Source organism: Mobula birostris, chromosome 14 (genome assembly GCF_030028105.1).
Source record: "Mobula birostris isolate sMobBir1 chromosome 14, sMobBir1.hap1, whole genome shotgun sequence".
Taxonomy (NCBI): domain Eukaryota; kingdom Metazoa; phylum Chordata; class Chondrichthyes; order Myliobatiformes; family Myliobatidae; genus Mobula; species Mobula birostris.
Window position 1 is genome coordinate 94,993,427 of NC_092383.1, and position 15,392 is coordinate 95,008,818.

At 41.7% G+C, this 15,392-nt stretch overlaps 1 protein-coding gene across 3 annotated transcripts in view; it reads left to right on the forward strand.

Moving 5' to 3' along the window:
• Positions 1 to 1,788: 1,788 nt before the first annotated feature.
• The window catches only part of LOC140210130 (membrane cofactor protein-like), a 52,692-nt gene continuing 39,088 nt past the window's right edge, over positions 1,789 to 15,392 (forward strand). For all 3 annotated transcript variants that reach the window (XM_072278993.1, XM_072278995.1, XM_072278994.1), the window contains exons 1-4: positions 1,789 to 2,029; positions 11,879 to 12,067; positions 12,568 to 12,661; positions 14,241 to 14,314. In XM_072278993.1, the coding sequence (XP_072135094.1) occupies positions 1,804 to 2,029; positions 11,879 to 12,067; positions 12,568 to 12,661; positions 14,241 to 14,314 (583 nt within the window). In that variant the 5' untranslated portion in view covers positions 1,789 to 1,803. The remainder of the gene's footprint in view (positions 2,030 to 11,878; positions 12,068 to 12,567; positions 12,662 to 14,240; positions 14,315 to 15,392) is intronic.

Here is a 15,392-nt window from a genome sequence, read left to right on the forward strand (position 1 = left end):
GGACCGAGAGCGCGCCCGGGGGAGCAGGGGAGGTGTGCGGTGGGAGATCAGGGAGCGTGAGCGTGCCTGGAGTGAGTGGCAAGGGGTCGAGTTGCAGGTAAACAGTAAACAGTACAATGAACGCTGCATACTGACGTGATTACACCGGGAAAATACAATCGACATACTAACTGAAAAAAAAACATTAAAATGACACCGGGTTTTGACAACTACAGCTCAGGGCATCGGTTCACAGGGGGAGCTCCGTGATCCACAGCCTTAAGGAAGGGTAGCTCGGGAGCCTCCTCACACACGGACATATTGAGGATTTGTGCTCGAATGGTCACAGTCTGCACCGATCTCCCTCCCGGTACCACCACTGCCCCTACACCTCCCTCGCTACCAGTCCTTCTAGGTGAGGCGGCACTTCACCTGCGAGTCTGTTGCTGTCACCGGCTGTATCTGGTAACACTCACAACACGCTGGAGGAACTCAGCAGGTCGGGCAGCATCCGTGGAAACGATCAGTCAACGTTTCGGGCCGGAACCCTTTGTCAGGACTGAAGAGGGAAAGGGCAGAGGCCCTATAAAGAAGTTGGGGGGAGGGTGGGAAGGACAAGGCTGGTAGGTTCCAGGTGAAAAACCAGTAACGGGAAAGATAAAGGGGTGGGGGAGGAGAGGCAGGGAGGTGATGGGCAGGAAAGGCGAAGAAAGAATAGGGGAAAACACAATGGGTAGTAGAAGGAGGCGGAACCAAGAGGGAGGTGATAGGCAGCTGGGGGAGGGGGTAGAGTGAAATAGGGATAGAGGAAGGGAGGGGGAGGGAATTACCGGAAGTTGAAGAATTCTATGTTCATACCAAGGGGCTGGAGACTACCTAGACGGTATATGAGGTGTTGCTCCTCCAACCTGAGTTTAGCCTCGTTATGGCAGTAGAGGAGGCCATGTATGGACATATCTGAATGGGAGTGGTAAGCAGAGTTGAAGTGGGTGGCTACCGGGAGATCCTGTCTGTTTTGGCGGATGGAGCAGAGGTGCTCGACGAAGCGGTCCCCCAATCTGCGTCAGGTTTGACCGATGTAGAGGAGGCCGCACCGGGAGCACCGGATGCAATAGAAACAGACTCACAAGTGAAGTGTTGCCTCACTTGGAAGGACTGTTTGGGGCCCTGAATGGTGGCAAGAGAGGAGGTGTAGGGACAAGCTTGCAGGGATAAGTGCCAGGTGGGAGATCCGTGGGGAGGGACGTGTGGCCCAGGGAGTCGCGGAGGGACCGATCCCTGCTCCCGTATGTCAGTGATACGCAGCGCAGATTTGGAGAGCGCTCCGCCGAGCACCCCCTACGCTCCGTGTGCCACAACTAGGAGGATTTCCCGGCGGCACCCATTTCAATTCCACTTCTCATTCCCGTTCCGACGTGGCAGTCCAGGACCTCAACTGCCACAATGAGGCCGCACTCAGGTTGGAGGAGCAACACCTTGTATTCCGTCTAGGTAGCCTCCAACCTGATGGCATGAACATCGATTTCTCTAACTGCCAGTAATTACCCCCACCACCTCCTCTTCTTCACTATTCCCACTTCCCTCTCTCACCTTATCTCCTTACCTGTCCATCACTTCCCTTTCTTCCTCGCCACCCCCCCCCCCAGCCCTTTATCTCTTTCACCGATCAACTTCCCAGCTCTTGACTTGACCCCGGGTTTCACCTACCACCTGCTACATCTTCCCTCTCTACCCGCACCTTCTTTATCTGACTTCTCCCCTTCTTGCCCAAGTCTTGATGAAGGGTCTCGGCCCGAAACATCGGCCGCTGACTCTTTTCCACAGATGCTCGTTCTCCAGCGTTTTCTCTGGGCTCAGTCACGCCTGCCTGGCAGCCCCGAGGCTCAGCGCGCCAGTATGAAGCATGGCGGCACCGTGCCCCGGCCTCAGCCCAGAGCGCAGGCGCACCTCTCGGTCAGGGTGCGGCATTTTCCGTCTGCGACCATGGCGGCGGCGGTGGTGTTGCTGTTCGGTTTGCTCTGGGCGATGGTGGCGAGGGCCCTGGCGGCAGGTGAGCTGGGGCTCAGTGGTGCCGGTCGGGAAGGGGACGGGTTCTGGGTACCCGGGCCGGAGTGTTGGTGGTTAGGGAATGGGCTGGGAAGGCCTGTGTCTGGGGCCGGGGTGGGTGCTCTCTGCTGCCCGGCAGTAGTGGAGCTTTAGCGGTCGGCTCTGGGAGATCGGCGCAGTTCCTGTGCTGGCTGAGAATCTTGGCATTCCCGCTGAGCTGAGTCAGGGTTCTGTGGTGCCACTTTCTCGCGTCTGAGGAGATTTTGACATTTTGGGCGGCTGTAACACGACGTGCCAACTCTAGTACTCAGACCACCGGCTGATTAACACCAATTGTGCCAGCGGTTGTATCACCCTCTTGTCTACTTACGAGTCAGAGCACCGAAACAGGCCCTTTGGCCCATCTAGTCCGTGCCGATATATTTAAACTGCCTAATCCCATCGACCCGCACGGGACCATTAGCGTACCTATTCGAACTTCACTTAAATGTTGAAATCGAGCTCACATGGATCACTTGTGCTGGCAGCTTATTCCACACTCTCTCACGACCCTTTGAGTGAAGAAGATTCCCCTCATGTTCCCGTTAAACTTTTCACCTTTCACCCATGACCTCTAATTGTAGTCCCACCCAGCCTTAGGGTGAATGCAAGCAGGCTTTTTCCACTATCTGTCATCATCATCGTCAGGTGCCATGCCCAGTTTGAGCTTTGACTGCCATGGCCCACACACTCCTGTTTCGGGTCAAGTGGATCAATTCATTGGTATTCATTTCCAGTTCTCTGGCTGCTGTCTCCATCATCATTTGTCTTTGCCTTCCTCTTGCTTTCTTCCCTTCAATCTTTCCCATAGTTACTGTGCATTCTAACTCCTCTTTCCTAATCACATGTCCAATGAAGTCACGTTGCCTTTTCATGATCTTATACATTATTTCTCTTCTTGTGCTTGCTCTGTTCATGACATCCCGTTAGATATTCGTTTTGTCCATGATATTCTTTGCATCCTCCTCAAAAACCATATCTCTGCTGCTTCAATTTGTTTCCTCATGTTACTAGATATTGTCCAACATTCTGAGCCATATAATGTAACTCGATAAACGTAACATTTCAGTACTCTGAGGCGGGTTGTCATGCCTAGTTTAGTGTTGGTCAGTATACTCTTCATTCTCATAAAGGTGTCTTTTGCCATCCCTATTCTTCTTTTGATGTCCATGTCGCACCTGCCTTTGATGTTACCCAGCTTCCTAAATAGCAAAAGTTCTGTACTTGTTTTATGTCTTCCCCATTTATTCTCAGCCTGCAGATAGGATTCTCCTTCTTTTTGGATATCACCATACATTCTGTCTTTTTGCAATTGATAAATAGACCCATTTCTGCTCTTTCTTCAACAACTATATCAATTAAGTTTTGTAGTTCTTCCTCGGTACTTGCAATTAACACAGTGTCATCTGCATATCTGAAATTGTTGATGTTTTCACCGCCAACTTTGATTCCCAAGATGTCTCTTATTTTTTGTAATATTGTTTCACTGTACACATTAAACAAATCAAGGGAGAAAACACACCCTTGTCTAACGCCTCTCTCGATTTTTGTAAACTGACTCACTTCTCCATTTATTCTTACAGTGGCAGTTTGTTCCCAGTACAGATTTCTGATTAGGTGGAGGTCTTTCGAATCTAGATCTAGAGTTTCCTGTAATATTTCAAATAACTTATTGTGCTTCACTTTATCAAATGCTTCTGTGTAGTCGATAAAACAAACAAATCTTTTTGCACTTGAATAGCTCGTTCTGAAAGTATTCTTAACATCAATATTGTGTTTCTTGTACCTTCGTCTTTCACAAAACCACATTGTTCTTTACCTATTTCAGCTTGTATCTTACTTTTAGTTCTTGTCATCAAAATTCTTAGAAGTATCTTGGTGATGTGACTCATTAAACTTATGGTCCTATGTAATTCACGTTCTATTGCTCCAGGTTTCTTAGGAAGAGTGATAAATGCTGATTTTTTTTTTCCATCTCTTCTGATATAATTTCAGTCTCATAAGTGTCATTGATTAAATCAGTAAGTTTTTCAATTCCATAATCTTCAAGGGCGATAATTTGTTCTATTACTAATTCATCAGGTCCTGCTGCCTTTCCTTTCTTCATCTTATTTATTGCATTACGAACTTCAGATTTTAAAATACTATCTGTACCCCTTGTAATATTACATACCTTTCAAATCTCCTCTCAATGTTCTACGTTCCAGGGAATTGTAGGGAACAAAGTCCTAACCTAGTCAATTGTTATAACCAGATCCTCCAGGCCCAGCACTATCCTTGGAAATTTTCTCTGTACTCTTTCAATATAATTTACATCTTAACTGTATGTAGGCAACCAAAACTGCACACAGTACTCCAAATTAGGCCTCACCAACTTCTTATGCAACGTCAACATAACATCCCATCTCCTGTACTCGTACATTGATTTATGATTCAAATTGTGCCAAAAGTTTTCTTTACAAACCTGTGCTGTAAGTTTCAATGAATTATGGACCTGTATTCCGAGATCCCTTTGTTCTACCAGCTAGTCAAACCACTAGCAAATAAAAACAAACTACTCTAAAATTAAGAGAAACAGTGTCTGCCCTATTCAAGTGTTGCACGTGCCCATCTGATAAAACACGATGATTAAGCATAAAATCACGTCAGGTATTATTATACCCATTAACTTCACTTGGAGATTGTCCATGGTGCCTGTGGACAATGTGTGGGTGTGTCATTGTTCAGTTGTATGACAGCCCTGGGGAAAAAGCCGTTTTTCAGTCTGAATGCCTGTGCAGGGATGTTTCTGTATCGCCTGCAGGATGTACTGGGGTGGGATGAGTCCATCATGATTTTGTGTGACAGCGTAGATATCGTCATTTGTAGATGGTTTCCATATCGGGTGGTTGTGCCCCACTGATGTTCTGTTTAGTCCTGCTCACTCATTGAAGTGCTTTTTGGTCGATCCTGTTGTAGCTGGTGTGCCACACTATCATGCAGTAGGTCAGTGTATTTTCAATGACACGATCAGAATCAGGTTTATTATCACCAGCATGTGACGTAAAATTTGTTAACTTAGCAGCAGCAGTTCAATGCAACACATAATATAGAAGAAAAAATAATAAATAAGCAAATCAATTACAGTATATGTATAATGAATAGTTAAAAATCATGCAAAAACAGAATAATACATATTTAAAAAGTGAAGTAGTGTTCACGGGTTCAATGCCCATTTAGGAATGGGATGGCAGAGGGGAAGAAGCTGTTCCTGAATCGCTGAGTGTGTGCTTCAGGTTTCTGTACCTCCTACCTGATGGTAGCAGTGAGAAAAGGGCATGCCCTGGATGCCGGAAGGCCTTAATAATACCTGCCTTTCTGAGACACCGCTCCTCGAAGTCCTGGGTATTTGTAGGCTCGTGCCCAAGATGGAGCCGATTAAATTTACGACCCTCCGCAGTTTCTTTGGTACTTTGCAGTAGCCCCAGCACCCACCCCCCCCCCCCGTACCAGACAGTGATGCAGCCTGTCAGAATGCTGTCCACAGTACATCCTAATGAAGTATAGTGACTGTCTTGCCTTCTTTGTGGCTGCACCAATATGTTGGGACCAGGTTAGGTCCTCAGAGATCTTGAAACTGCTCACTCTCTCCACTTCTGATCCCTCTATGAGGATTGGTATGTGTTCCCTTGTCTTACCCTTCCTGAAGTCCACAAACAGCTCTTTCGTCTTACTGACATTGAGTGCCAGGTTGTTGCTGCTACACCACTCCACTAGTTGGCATACCTCACACCTGTACGCCCTCTCGTTACCGTCTGAGATTCTACCACCAATGGCGGTATCATCAGCAAATTTACAGATGGTATTTAAGCTATGCCTAGTCACACAGTCATCGGTATAGAGAGAGTAGAGCAGTGGGCTAAGCAAACACTCCTGAGGTGCACCAGTGTTTACCAGCAACTTTCGGGGCAGATTTGCTCTCTTTAAACTGAAGGATAATATGGGCATTGCTGAGCCTTCCGGATTATCAAGGAGGTGTTGGTGGTTCAAGGGAGCTGCTTTGTGGTGTTCACTCCCAAGAACTTAAAGCTGGAGCCCCTTTCCATAGTTTCACTGCTTATGAGTAGTGAAGCTTGCTCATACCTTCTTGATTTCCTAAAATCAATAATCATTTCTTTTTGTTTTTTATTTATTTTCTTTTTCAATATTTTTATTAATTTGATTTCTATATATATATATATATAAGAATACAGAGTTCAAGTGAATACATGTTATAAAACAAAAAACAAAATATAATAATACCAGATACAGTATATTGAATCACATTAACAAACTCCTTACTCTATATTCATATGGATTAGATTAGTTCGTATATTGGAATATAAACAATTTTATTAAGAAAAAAAAGATCTACACCCAGTACCAAAGCCGAAGCTGTTTGGGGAAAAAAAAGAAAAAAGAAATTCCTCAGATAATAAAATATACTATTAACCACCTTCTGTACTTTAACAAGAAATCAAAGATTATGAAAATAATTTAAAAACAGCCCCCACAAATTTTGAAAATCTTGGTTAGATTCAGAAATTGAACAAAGAATCTTTTCTAAATTTAGGCATGCCATAACATCCCATAACCACTGAGCATGATTAAGCGGAACAGCATCCTTCCATAGACACAAAAGCGCCCTTCTAGCTGTAAGAGAGATAAAAGCCAGAATGTGCAGATCAGATGTCTTCAAAATGATATCTTTGCTTCCAGCAATACCAAATAGGGCAGGCAAAGGATTAGGCTTAAAATTTACTTTAAAGAGTACAGAAAACGTTTGAAATATTTCCTTCCAATATTTTCCAACACTTGGGCAAGTCCAAAACATATGAATAAGTGAAGCTTCTCCATTGTTACATCTATCACAATAGAGAGATGGATCTCTATAAACAAGATAATTTATCCTTGGTCATATAAGCCCTATGAACCAATTTTAAATTGTAGGAAGGAATGATGAGCACATAGCGATGAAGTATTAACCAATTTAAAAATCTCATTCCAAGTTTCTTCAGAAATTGAGGTCTGTAAATCTTGTTCCCAGAGATTTTTAATCTTGTGTAAAGAATCATTTCTCATTCCCAACAACATGTCATAAATATTGGATATTGAACCATTATAGAATGGTTTCATATTAAGAATTTCATCTAATATGTTCTTATCAGGTCTATTGGGAAATGTATATAATTGAGATTGCAGAAAATCTCTAATTTGTAAGGACCGAAAAAAATGGGTTTTTGGTAAACTATATTTAGTTGACAATTGTTCAAACGAAGAAAGACTTCCTCCCACAAACAGATCCCGGAAACATGTAATGCCCAATCCTTCCCAATGTTTAAAGACTACATCAGCCATAGAAGGCTTAAAAAAAATTTTTTAAAATAGGACTAGAAAGGGAGAATCTCAATAAATCTAAGTTTTTTCTAAATTGTATCCAAATCCTTAAAGTATTTTTGACTACCACATTTTCAGTTATCTTACTTAAGGATAAAGGAAGTAAAGATCCTAATAGGGAGATAATAGAAAATTTATTAACTGAGTTAGCTTCTGAAGAAACCCACTTGGGACAGTCCTCGTGGTTAATATAGTATAACCAAAACATGAGATTCCATATATTAGCTGCCCAGTAATAAAACCTAAAATTTGGTAAGGCTAAATCTCCATTCTTTTTAACTTTCTGGAGATGGACTTTATTCAGTCGAGGACATTTATTTTTCCATATATAGGAGAATAAAGTAGAGTCCAGAGAGTCAAAAAAAGATTTAGGAATAAAAATGGGCAATGCCTGAAAGAAGTATATGAATTTAGGTAAAACATTCATTTTAATATAATTAATTCAGCCAATCAATGATAACGAAAGGGGCGACCAATTTGATAATGTTCTTTTTATATAATTTAATTAAGTAAGAACATTTTCTTTAAATAAGTATTTATAATTCTTAGTAATTGTTACACCCAAATAAGTGAATTAGTTTCTTACGATTTTAAAAGGATGGTTACTATCAGTTAATAGCAAATTATTCAAAGGAAAGAGTTCACTCTTGTGTAGGTTCAGTTTATATCCAGAAAATTGACTATAGCAAGATAGTAAAGAAAGCACAGAAGGTAAGGAAGTTTCAACATTAGAAATGTAAAGCGATAAATCATCTGCATAAAGTGTTTGTGGATAGTACCCTTCTGTAAAATACCAGTGATATCGTTAGATTCTCAGAAAGCAATAGCTAAAGGGTCTAAAGGCAGGTCAAAGAGCAAAAGACTCAAAGGGCAAACTTGTCTGTTTCCACGTTGAAGTTTAAATGGTTTAGAATTCTGAGAGTTAGTAAGAACCCGAGCAAAAGAGGATAAATACAGTAATTTAATCCATTGAATAAAGATGGACCGAAAATTAAATTTTTCTAAAATTTTAAATAAATAATGCCATTCAACCCGATCAAAAGCCTTCTCAGCTTCTAAGGATATCACACTCTCCGATATCGCCTTAGAAGGAAAATAAGTAACATTTAATAATCAGCGAATATTAAAATAAGAATATCGATTTTTAATAAAGCCAGTCTGATCGTCAGAAATGACAGGTGGTAAGGTATTTTCCATCCTACGGGCCAGAACTTTAGATAAAATTTTAGCATCAACATTAAGTAGAGAAATTGGTCTATATGAAGAACATTCAGTTGGATTCTTATTCTTTTTAAGGATAAGCGATATAGAAGCTTCGTAAAAGGATTGCGGTAATCTACCTAACTCAAAAGAATCTGAAAAAAACGAACATAACTGGGGTATGAGCAAGGAAGAAAAAGCCGAATAAAATTCTCCAGAAAATCTGTCAGGACCTGGAGCTTTCCCTGAATGCAACAAACGTACAGCTTCGGCTGTTTCTTCGTCAGAAATACATTGATCCAACTGTTTTCGGTCATCAACAGAAAGTGTAGGGATATTTATTTGGTGTAAAAAGTTATCCATTATAGTATTATCTTTAAGAAGATCAGAGCTATAAAGTTTAGAATAATATTCTCTGAAAGTATCATTTATTTCTAAATGATCAGTTGTCACATTACCGTTAGGTTTACAAATTTCTTTAATCTGTCGTTTAGCACTAGAAGTTTTAATTTGGTTAGCCAATAATTTACCTGTTTTATCCCCATGGATATAAAATTGATTTTTAATAAGGTATATTTATAAAAAAATCATATTTAGCTTTAATTTCAACCAGTCTTTTATATACAGCAGGATCTGAGGTCGAAGCATATTCTTCATCTAATTGTTTCAGCTGATTGGCTATATTAAACTTTTTTCTTTACACTTGCAGTATAAGAAATGATTTGTTCTCTAATATATGCTTTAAAGGCATCCCATATGACAAGGCTAGAAGTCTGCTCCACCGTATTCTCTTCAAAAAAAAGAGTGATTTGCCTCTCCATAAACTTTAAAAAATCCTTGTCAGATAACAGAGTTAAATTAAAATGCCAGAATCTGTTTGAGGAAAACCAGGAAGATTTATGGACAAAAGCGGAGGAGCATGGTTCAAGGGAGCTCCTTTGTGGTGTTCACTCCCAAGAACTTAAAGCTGGAGTCCCTTTCCATAGTTTCACTGCTTATGAGTAGTGAAGCTTGCTCATACCTTCTTGATTTCCTAAAATCAATAATCATTCCTTTTTGTTTTTTATTTTGAGTGAGATGTTATGGTTATTGCACCACTCTGACAATTTCTGCCCCTCCTCTCTGTATGTTGTTTCATTGTTATTTGTAGTTAATCCAATCAAGGAGGTGTCGTCTGCGAGATTAAGGATGGAGTGGGTGAAAAGAATGTAAAGGGGAATGCTCAGTACACATCCCTGCGGTGCACCGGTGTTCACGGTCAGGGAGGTAGACGTATCCTGCCTCGTCTCACTGGGTACGAAAGTCCAGTATGCAGTTACAATTTGATGTCTTGAGTCCCAATTTGTGTAGTCTTAACAGTCAACTTGTTGAGAAGAGTGGAGTTGTAGGCAGAACTGTATTTCGCAAAAAGCATTCTGGCATTGGTGTCCTTGTGCCGAAGTTGTTCCACTACAGTGTGGAGAGCTATGAAAGTAGCATCCTCAGTTGATCTGTTTGCCTTAGTCATAGTCATAGTCATACTTTATTAATCCCGGGGGAAATTGTTTTTTGTTACAGTTGCTCCATAGGTACTAAATATAATAGAACCATAAATAGTTAAATAGTAATATGTAAATTATGCCAGTAAATTATGAAATAAGTCCAGGACCAGCCTATTGGCTCAGGGTGTCTGACCCTCCAAGGGAGGAGTTGTAAAGTTTGATGGCCACAGGCAGGAATGACTTCCTATGACGCTCTGTGCTGCATCTCGGAGGAATGAGTCTCTGGGTGAATGTACTCCTGTGCCCACCCAATACATTATGTAGTGGATGGGAGACATTGACCAAGATGGCATGCAACTTAGACAGCATCCTCTTTTCAGGCACCACCGTGAGAGAGTCCAGTTCCATCCCTACAGCATCACTGGCCTTACAAATGAGTTTGTTGATTCTGTTGGTGTCTGCTACCCTCAGCCTGCTGCCCCAGCACACAACAGCAAACATGATCGCACTGGCCACCACAGACTCGTAGAACATCCTCAGCATCTCCCGGCAGATGTTAAAGGACCTCAGTCTCCTCAGGAAATAGAGATGGCTCTGACCCTTCTTGTAGACAGCCTCAGTGTTCTTTGACCGGTCCAGTTTATTGTCAATTCGTATCCCCAGGTATTTGTAATCCTCCACCATGTCCACACTGACCCCCTGGATGGAAACAGGGGTCACCGGTACCTTAGCTCTCCTCAGGTCTACCACCAGCTCCTTAGCCTTTTCACGTTAAGCTGCAGATAATTCTGCTCACACCATGTGACAAAGTTTCCTACCGTAGCCCTGTACTCAGCCTCATCTCCCTTGCTGATGCATCCAACTATGGCAGGGTCATCAGAAAACTTCTGAAGATGACAAGACTCTGTGCAGTAGTTGAAGTCCAAGGTGTAAATGGTGAAGAGAAAGGGAGACAAGACAGTCCCCCGTGGAGCCCCAGTGCTGCTGATCACTCTGTCGGACACACAGTGTTATAGACAAACTGGTGCTGGTCCACAGTAGCAAGGATGGTGTTCTTAACCAGACTCTCCAGGTACTTGGCATCTATGGGGGTGAGTGCAACCAGTCGTTGAGGCATGTTACCACTGACTGATGATGGTTGGTATTTTGAAGCACTCAGGGACCACAGCAAGGGACAAAGAGAGTTTATAGATTTCAGTAAAAACCTGCCAGCTGGTGAGCACAGTTCTCGAGGACCTCCCAGGTACGCCGTCTGTTCTATCTGCTCTGTGTGTGTGTTGATACTGTGAATGGTAAGTCTCGCCTATTGTGTGTTCAGTGTCAGGACTGTGTCCTCAGGTATCAAGGTCTTCATGGCTGGTTCGTTGTCATCCCTATCAAACTGAACAAAAAAGTTTCGCTGCTCAGCTAGTGTGGTGTCGCTGGTTGCAGAGGAGGAGGACTTTCCTTTATAGTCAGTGAGGGACCTAATGTCTAATAACAGTGATAACTCAGAGTTTGCAGAGAAAACACTGTTAGTTGCTTCTGTACTTGCATTCATGTTTATTTTGACTTCATTTCCCATATTGTACATTTCAATATTTGGCATCTCCAAGACAAAAAAATTGTCAAAAATCATTGAACTGGATGGAAGGAAAATAGCTTAAGAGAGTCTTTTCCAGGCATTCTTCTCTTGTGCTAGTTGCAAATTAAAAAGGCTAATTCTTTTCTTTTTTTAGGGGAATGTAACCAGCCGCCAAGGTTGGAAAATGGCTTACTAGAAGAGAGGTTTCGTCAGCAGGATACATTTGCAAGTGGATCCAAGGTCTTTTACGTATGTAACCCTGGTTACACTTTTCCTCAATTCACTACCAACTATATTACTTGTAATGAAGGTGTTTGGGGACCATTACAAGCCAACTGTACACGTAAGTACTCAATAACTAATCCTTTCTCACTCAATAACTTTTCTCATTTTGCAATCTGTGTCTTTTCTGAGTCCCCATCCTCTCCAGGACTGAAGTAAGTTAGCTGGTGTGTGGTTCAAGGGAGTCAGACGCTTCCTGACACAAACCTAGTTCTTAAGTGTGCTCCTCTGCCTTTTAGACACAAGGGTGAAAACCTGCTACTCTGAGCTTCAATTCTCAGTGAGAAAAAGCAAATTGAAATTTTGGAAGAGCTCATTTTATGAACAATAATGTCAAGATTAATTTAATGAAGGGTAAAATGCCACTGTAATTTCCTGAGGAGTTTAATATCTTGAATAAATTGCCTTGCTGACCTCAAACTTTGAAATTAAATAATATTTAGAACGATCTGGAAAAAGTGTGCATCAGTTTCGTGTTTCTCTTACATTTCAGTGAATTGTATTGTAAAGGTATATCAACACTTCGTAACATCCTGGCTTCTCTCCCCTTTTTTTGTTCAGCAAATAGCTGTGGAAGTCCGGGGGAAATTATGAATGGCTATTTCGAGGGTGGCAATACTTTTGGAAGTAAGATTACATTTTATTGTAATGAAGGGTGAGTATTCACGTACTTGATTGAAAGAAAAGAGTTGAGTTAATATTTCAGTTTACACATTATTGCAATAGTGTTCCTTATCAGCATCAGAACAGGAGGTGGTGGCAAAACCGAGAAGCTGGACAGCATATGGGATTAGCTGTTGGAAAGGAGTGGGTAAGGGTGGTACATTAACAGGAGTACTTGGACAGCTACATGATAGAGCAGAGGCTGCCAGTCTCGGGTCCATGGACCCCTTGGTTCATGGTAGGGGTCCGTGGCATACAAAGGGTTGGGAACTCCTGGTTTAGAGGGATATGGGCCAAACACAGGGATATGGGATGAGCTTAGATGGGCACCTTGACCAGCATGAGACAGTCATGCCAAGAGCCTGCATTCAAGATTCAAGATTATTTAATGTCATTTCCAGTACACAAGTCTAAAGGAGAATGAAATAATTGTTCCTCCAGATCTGATGCAGCACCAAATAAAAACCTACATTAAGATAATGAACCCAATACAAAATTACAACAAATATAAATACATAAGATAGTTTCTATGCATAGATTGTGTGTCCGTAGAGTAATGGTACAGCAGTGTCTGCACATCAGCTGACAGACAGGAAATGATAAAGCAGTGGTGTTTGGAGGTGTGGCGGGGTGGTCTCGATAGGGGAGTTGTTGATCAGCTTTACTGCTCCATGCCTATCTCCCCATCTCATACTGCTGTTGAACAACTTCACCTGCAGGATGACAACTCCATCACTCTCTCACAGGCAATGGAGAAAAGCAATAAACACTGACCTTCCCAGAGTTGCTAATATCCAATAATTGGGAAATTGTGGTTGGCATATTACTTTAAAACATCGGTAACCTGGGTTCAATTCTCACTGCTGTGTGTAAGGAGTTTGTACATTCTCCCCAGGACTGCATGGATTTCCTCCAGGTGCTCCGATTTCCTCCCATGTTCCAAAGATGTACGGGTTAGTAGGTTGATTGGACGGGTGGCTGTAATTGAGCAGCCAGGGCTGTTCCTAAATAAAATTAATAAATAAATGACATCCCCTGTTTTGCTGCTGTTGAGCACCTCAGTGTGAGTGTCTCCATTTGTACTTTGTGACACTTGTCCAACTTGGCCACTCGGCTCCTGTAAGTGTCATGGATTTGTTACCATTGGAAAGTCGGTTGTCTGATTCAAACAGTTGATGTTTTAGGGTGAGACTTTTTATTGGATCTAATGGAGTGTTTTTATCTACTCGGATGCTAGCGGAGTTGCTCCAGCATATTCCATGTTAATCTGAATTTGTTCTGTCACATGGTCTCTTAAAATACAAATGAAAAGTTGGCATTTAACTCATGCCAATATTTTTCCTACATTAGGAGGAAAAATTGACGCTGATCTTGGATGGCAGTGTTGTAGATCACTGATTTAATGTTTTTCCATCTAGCAGTGTAGCTACACATTTTCCTGTTTTCTTACAAAGTCCTGTGATGATTAATTTTAAATTAATGGAACATAATTGCTAAGTCTCTTCCTGATAACATTGGCTGTAACTTTAAGCTTCTCTGAGATGACTTTTTAAATTTTGTCGCCTCTTTAGATATACTCTGGTGGGTCGAAATTACCGGTTGTGCGAAGTTGATGGATGGAGTGGCCAGGTACCTACATGTGACGGTGAGCTGAGATTCAGAAACAGGTTTAATATCACTGGCATATGACATGAAATATGTTTCTCAGCAGCAGTAAATTGTAATACTTAGTTAAAAAAAGTTAATTATAGCAATAAATATATATGTATAAATATAGCTACACTAAATAAGTAGTGTAAAAAGAAATAAGTGAGGTAGTGTACATGGATTCATTGTCCATTCAGAAATCTAATGGTGGTGGAGATGATGGGCTGAGTACAGTATTATGCCCTCAGTACTGATCAGCAATCTGAGGCCATTAGCCATCTAACTGTGTTTTACTGCCTTGATTATTACTGCTTTCTCATCGACTTTTGGATGTTGTTTGGAGTGATTGATATTCTTTTAGTGGTTGCCTTTATTTCTCGCTTCCTATTCTGTTGTTATTCCCATCCACTGTATCTTTTTGCTCTGTTGCATTATCTGCACTGTTTCAAAGTATTAGAATATAAAAAAAATACAAAATAGGAATAATGAGATTGTGTGCATGAATTTATGGTCAGATAAGAAATCTGGTGAAGGGGAAGAAGCTGTTCCTAGAACGTTGAGTGTGTGCCTTTAGATATCTGTACCTTCTGCCTGATGGTGGTAATGAGAAGAGGCCATGTCCTGGGTGGAGCGGGTTCTTCCCACCTTCTTGAGGCATCATCTTTTGGAGGTGTCCTTGATGGTGGGAAGGGTTGTGCCCATGATGGAGCTGGGTGTGCTAACAGAATTCTGAAGCTGACTGTGATTGGAAACTCCATACCAAGCAGTAATGTCTTCCCCACTTGCCCAATATCATCAGATGCATGCAGTACTGTAGTTAAGTCTTTGCTGGGGTTTTGTGGTTGTGCAATGGATGTAGATGGGTTGCTTTCCCTGGACTTAGTGTATGCCAGCATGAGTTTAATCTTTTCTGGCTGTAGAAAAGATTTGTGGAGAGTGGGGGAATCCAGAGCCAAAGTGATAATCAGAGATGACTTCAAAGGCGTTTTCCCAGATTCTAACAAAGGTTAGCTTTATTTGTCACATGTACATCAAAACATACAGTGTAATGCATAATTTTGTGTCAATGCCCAATG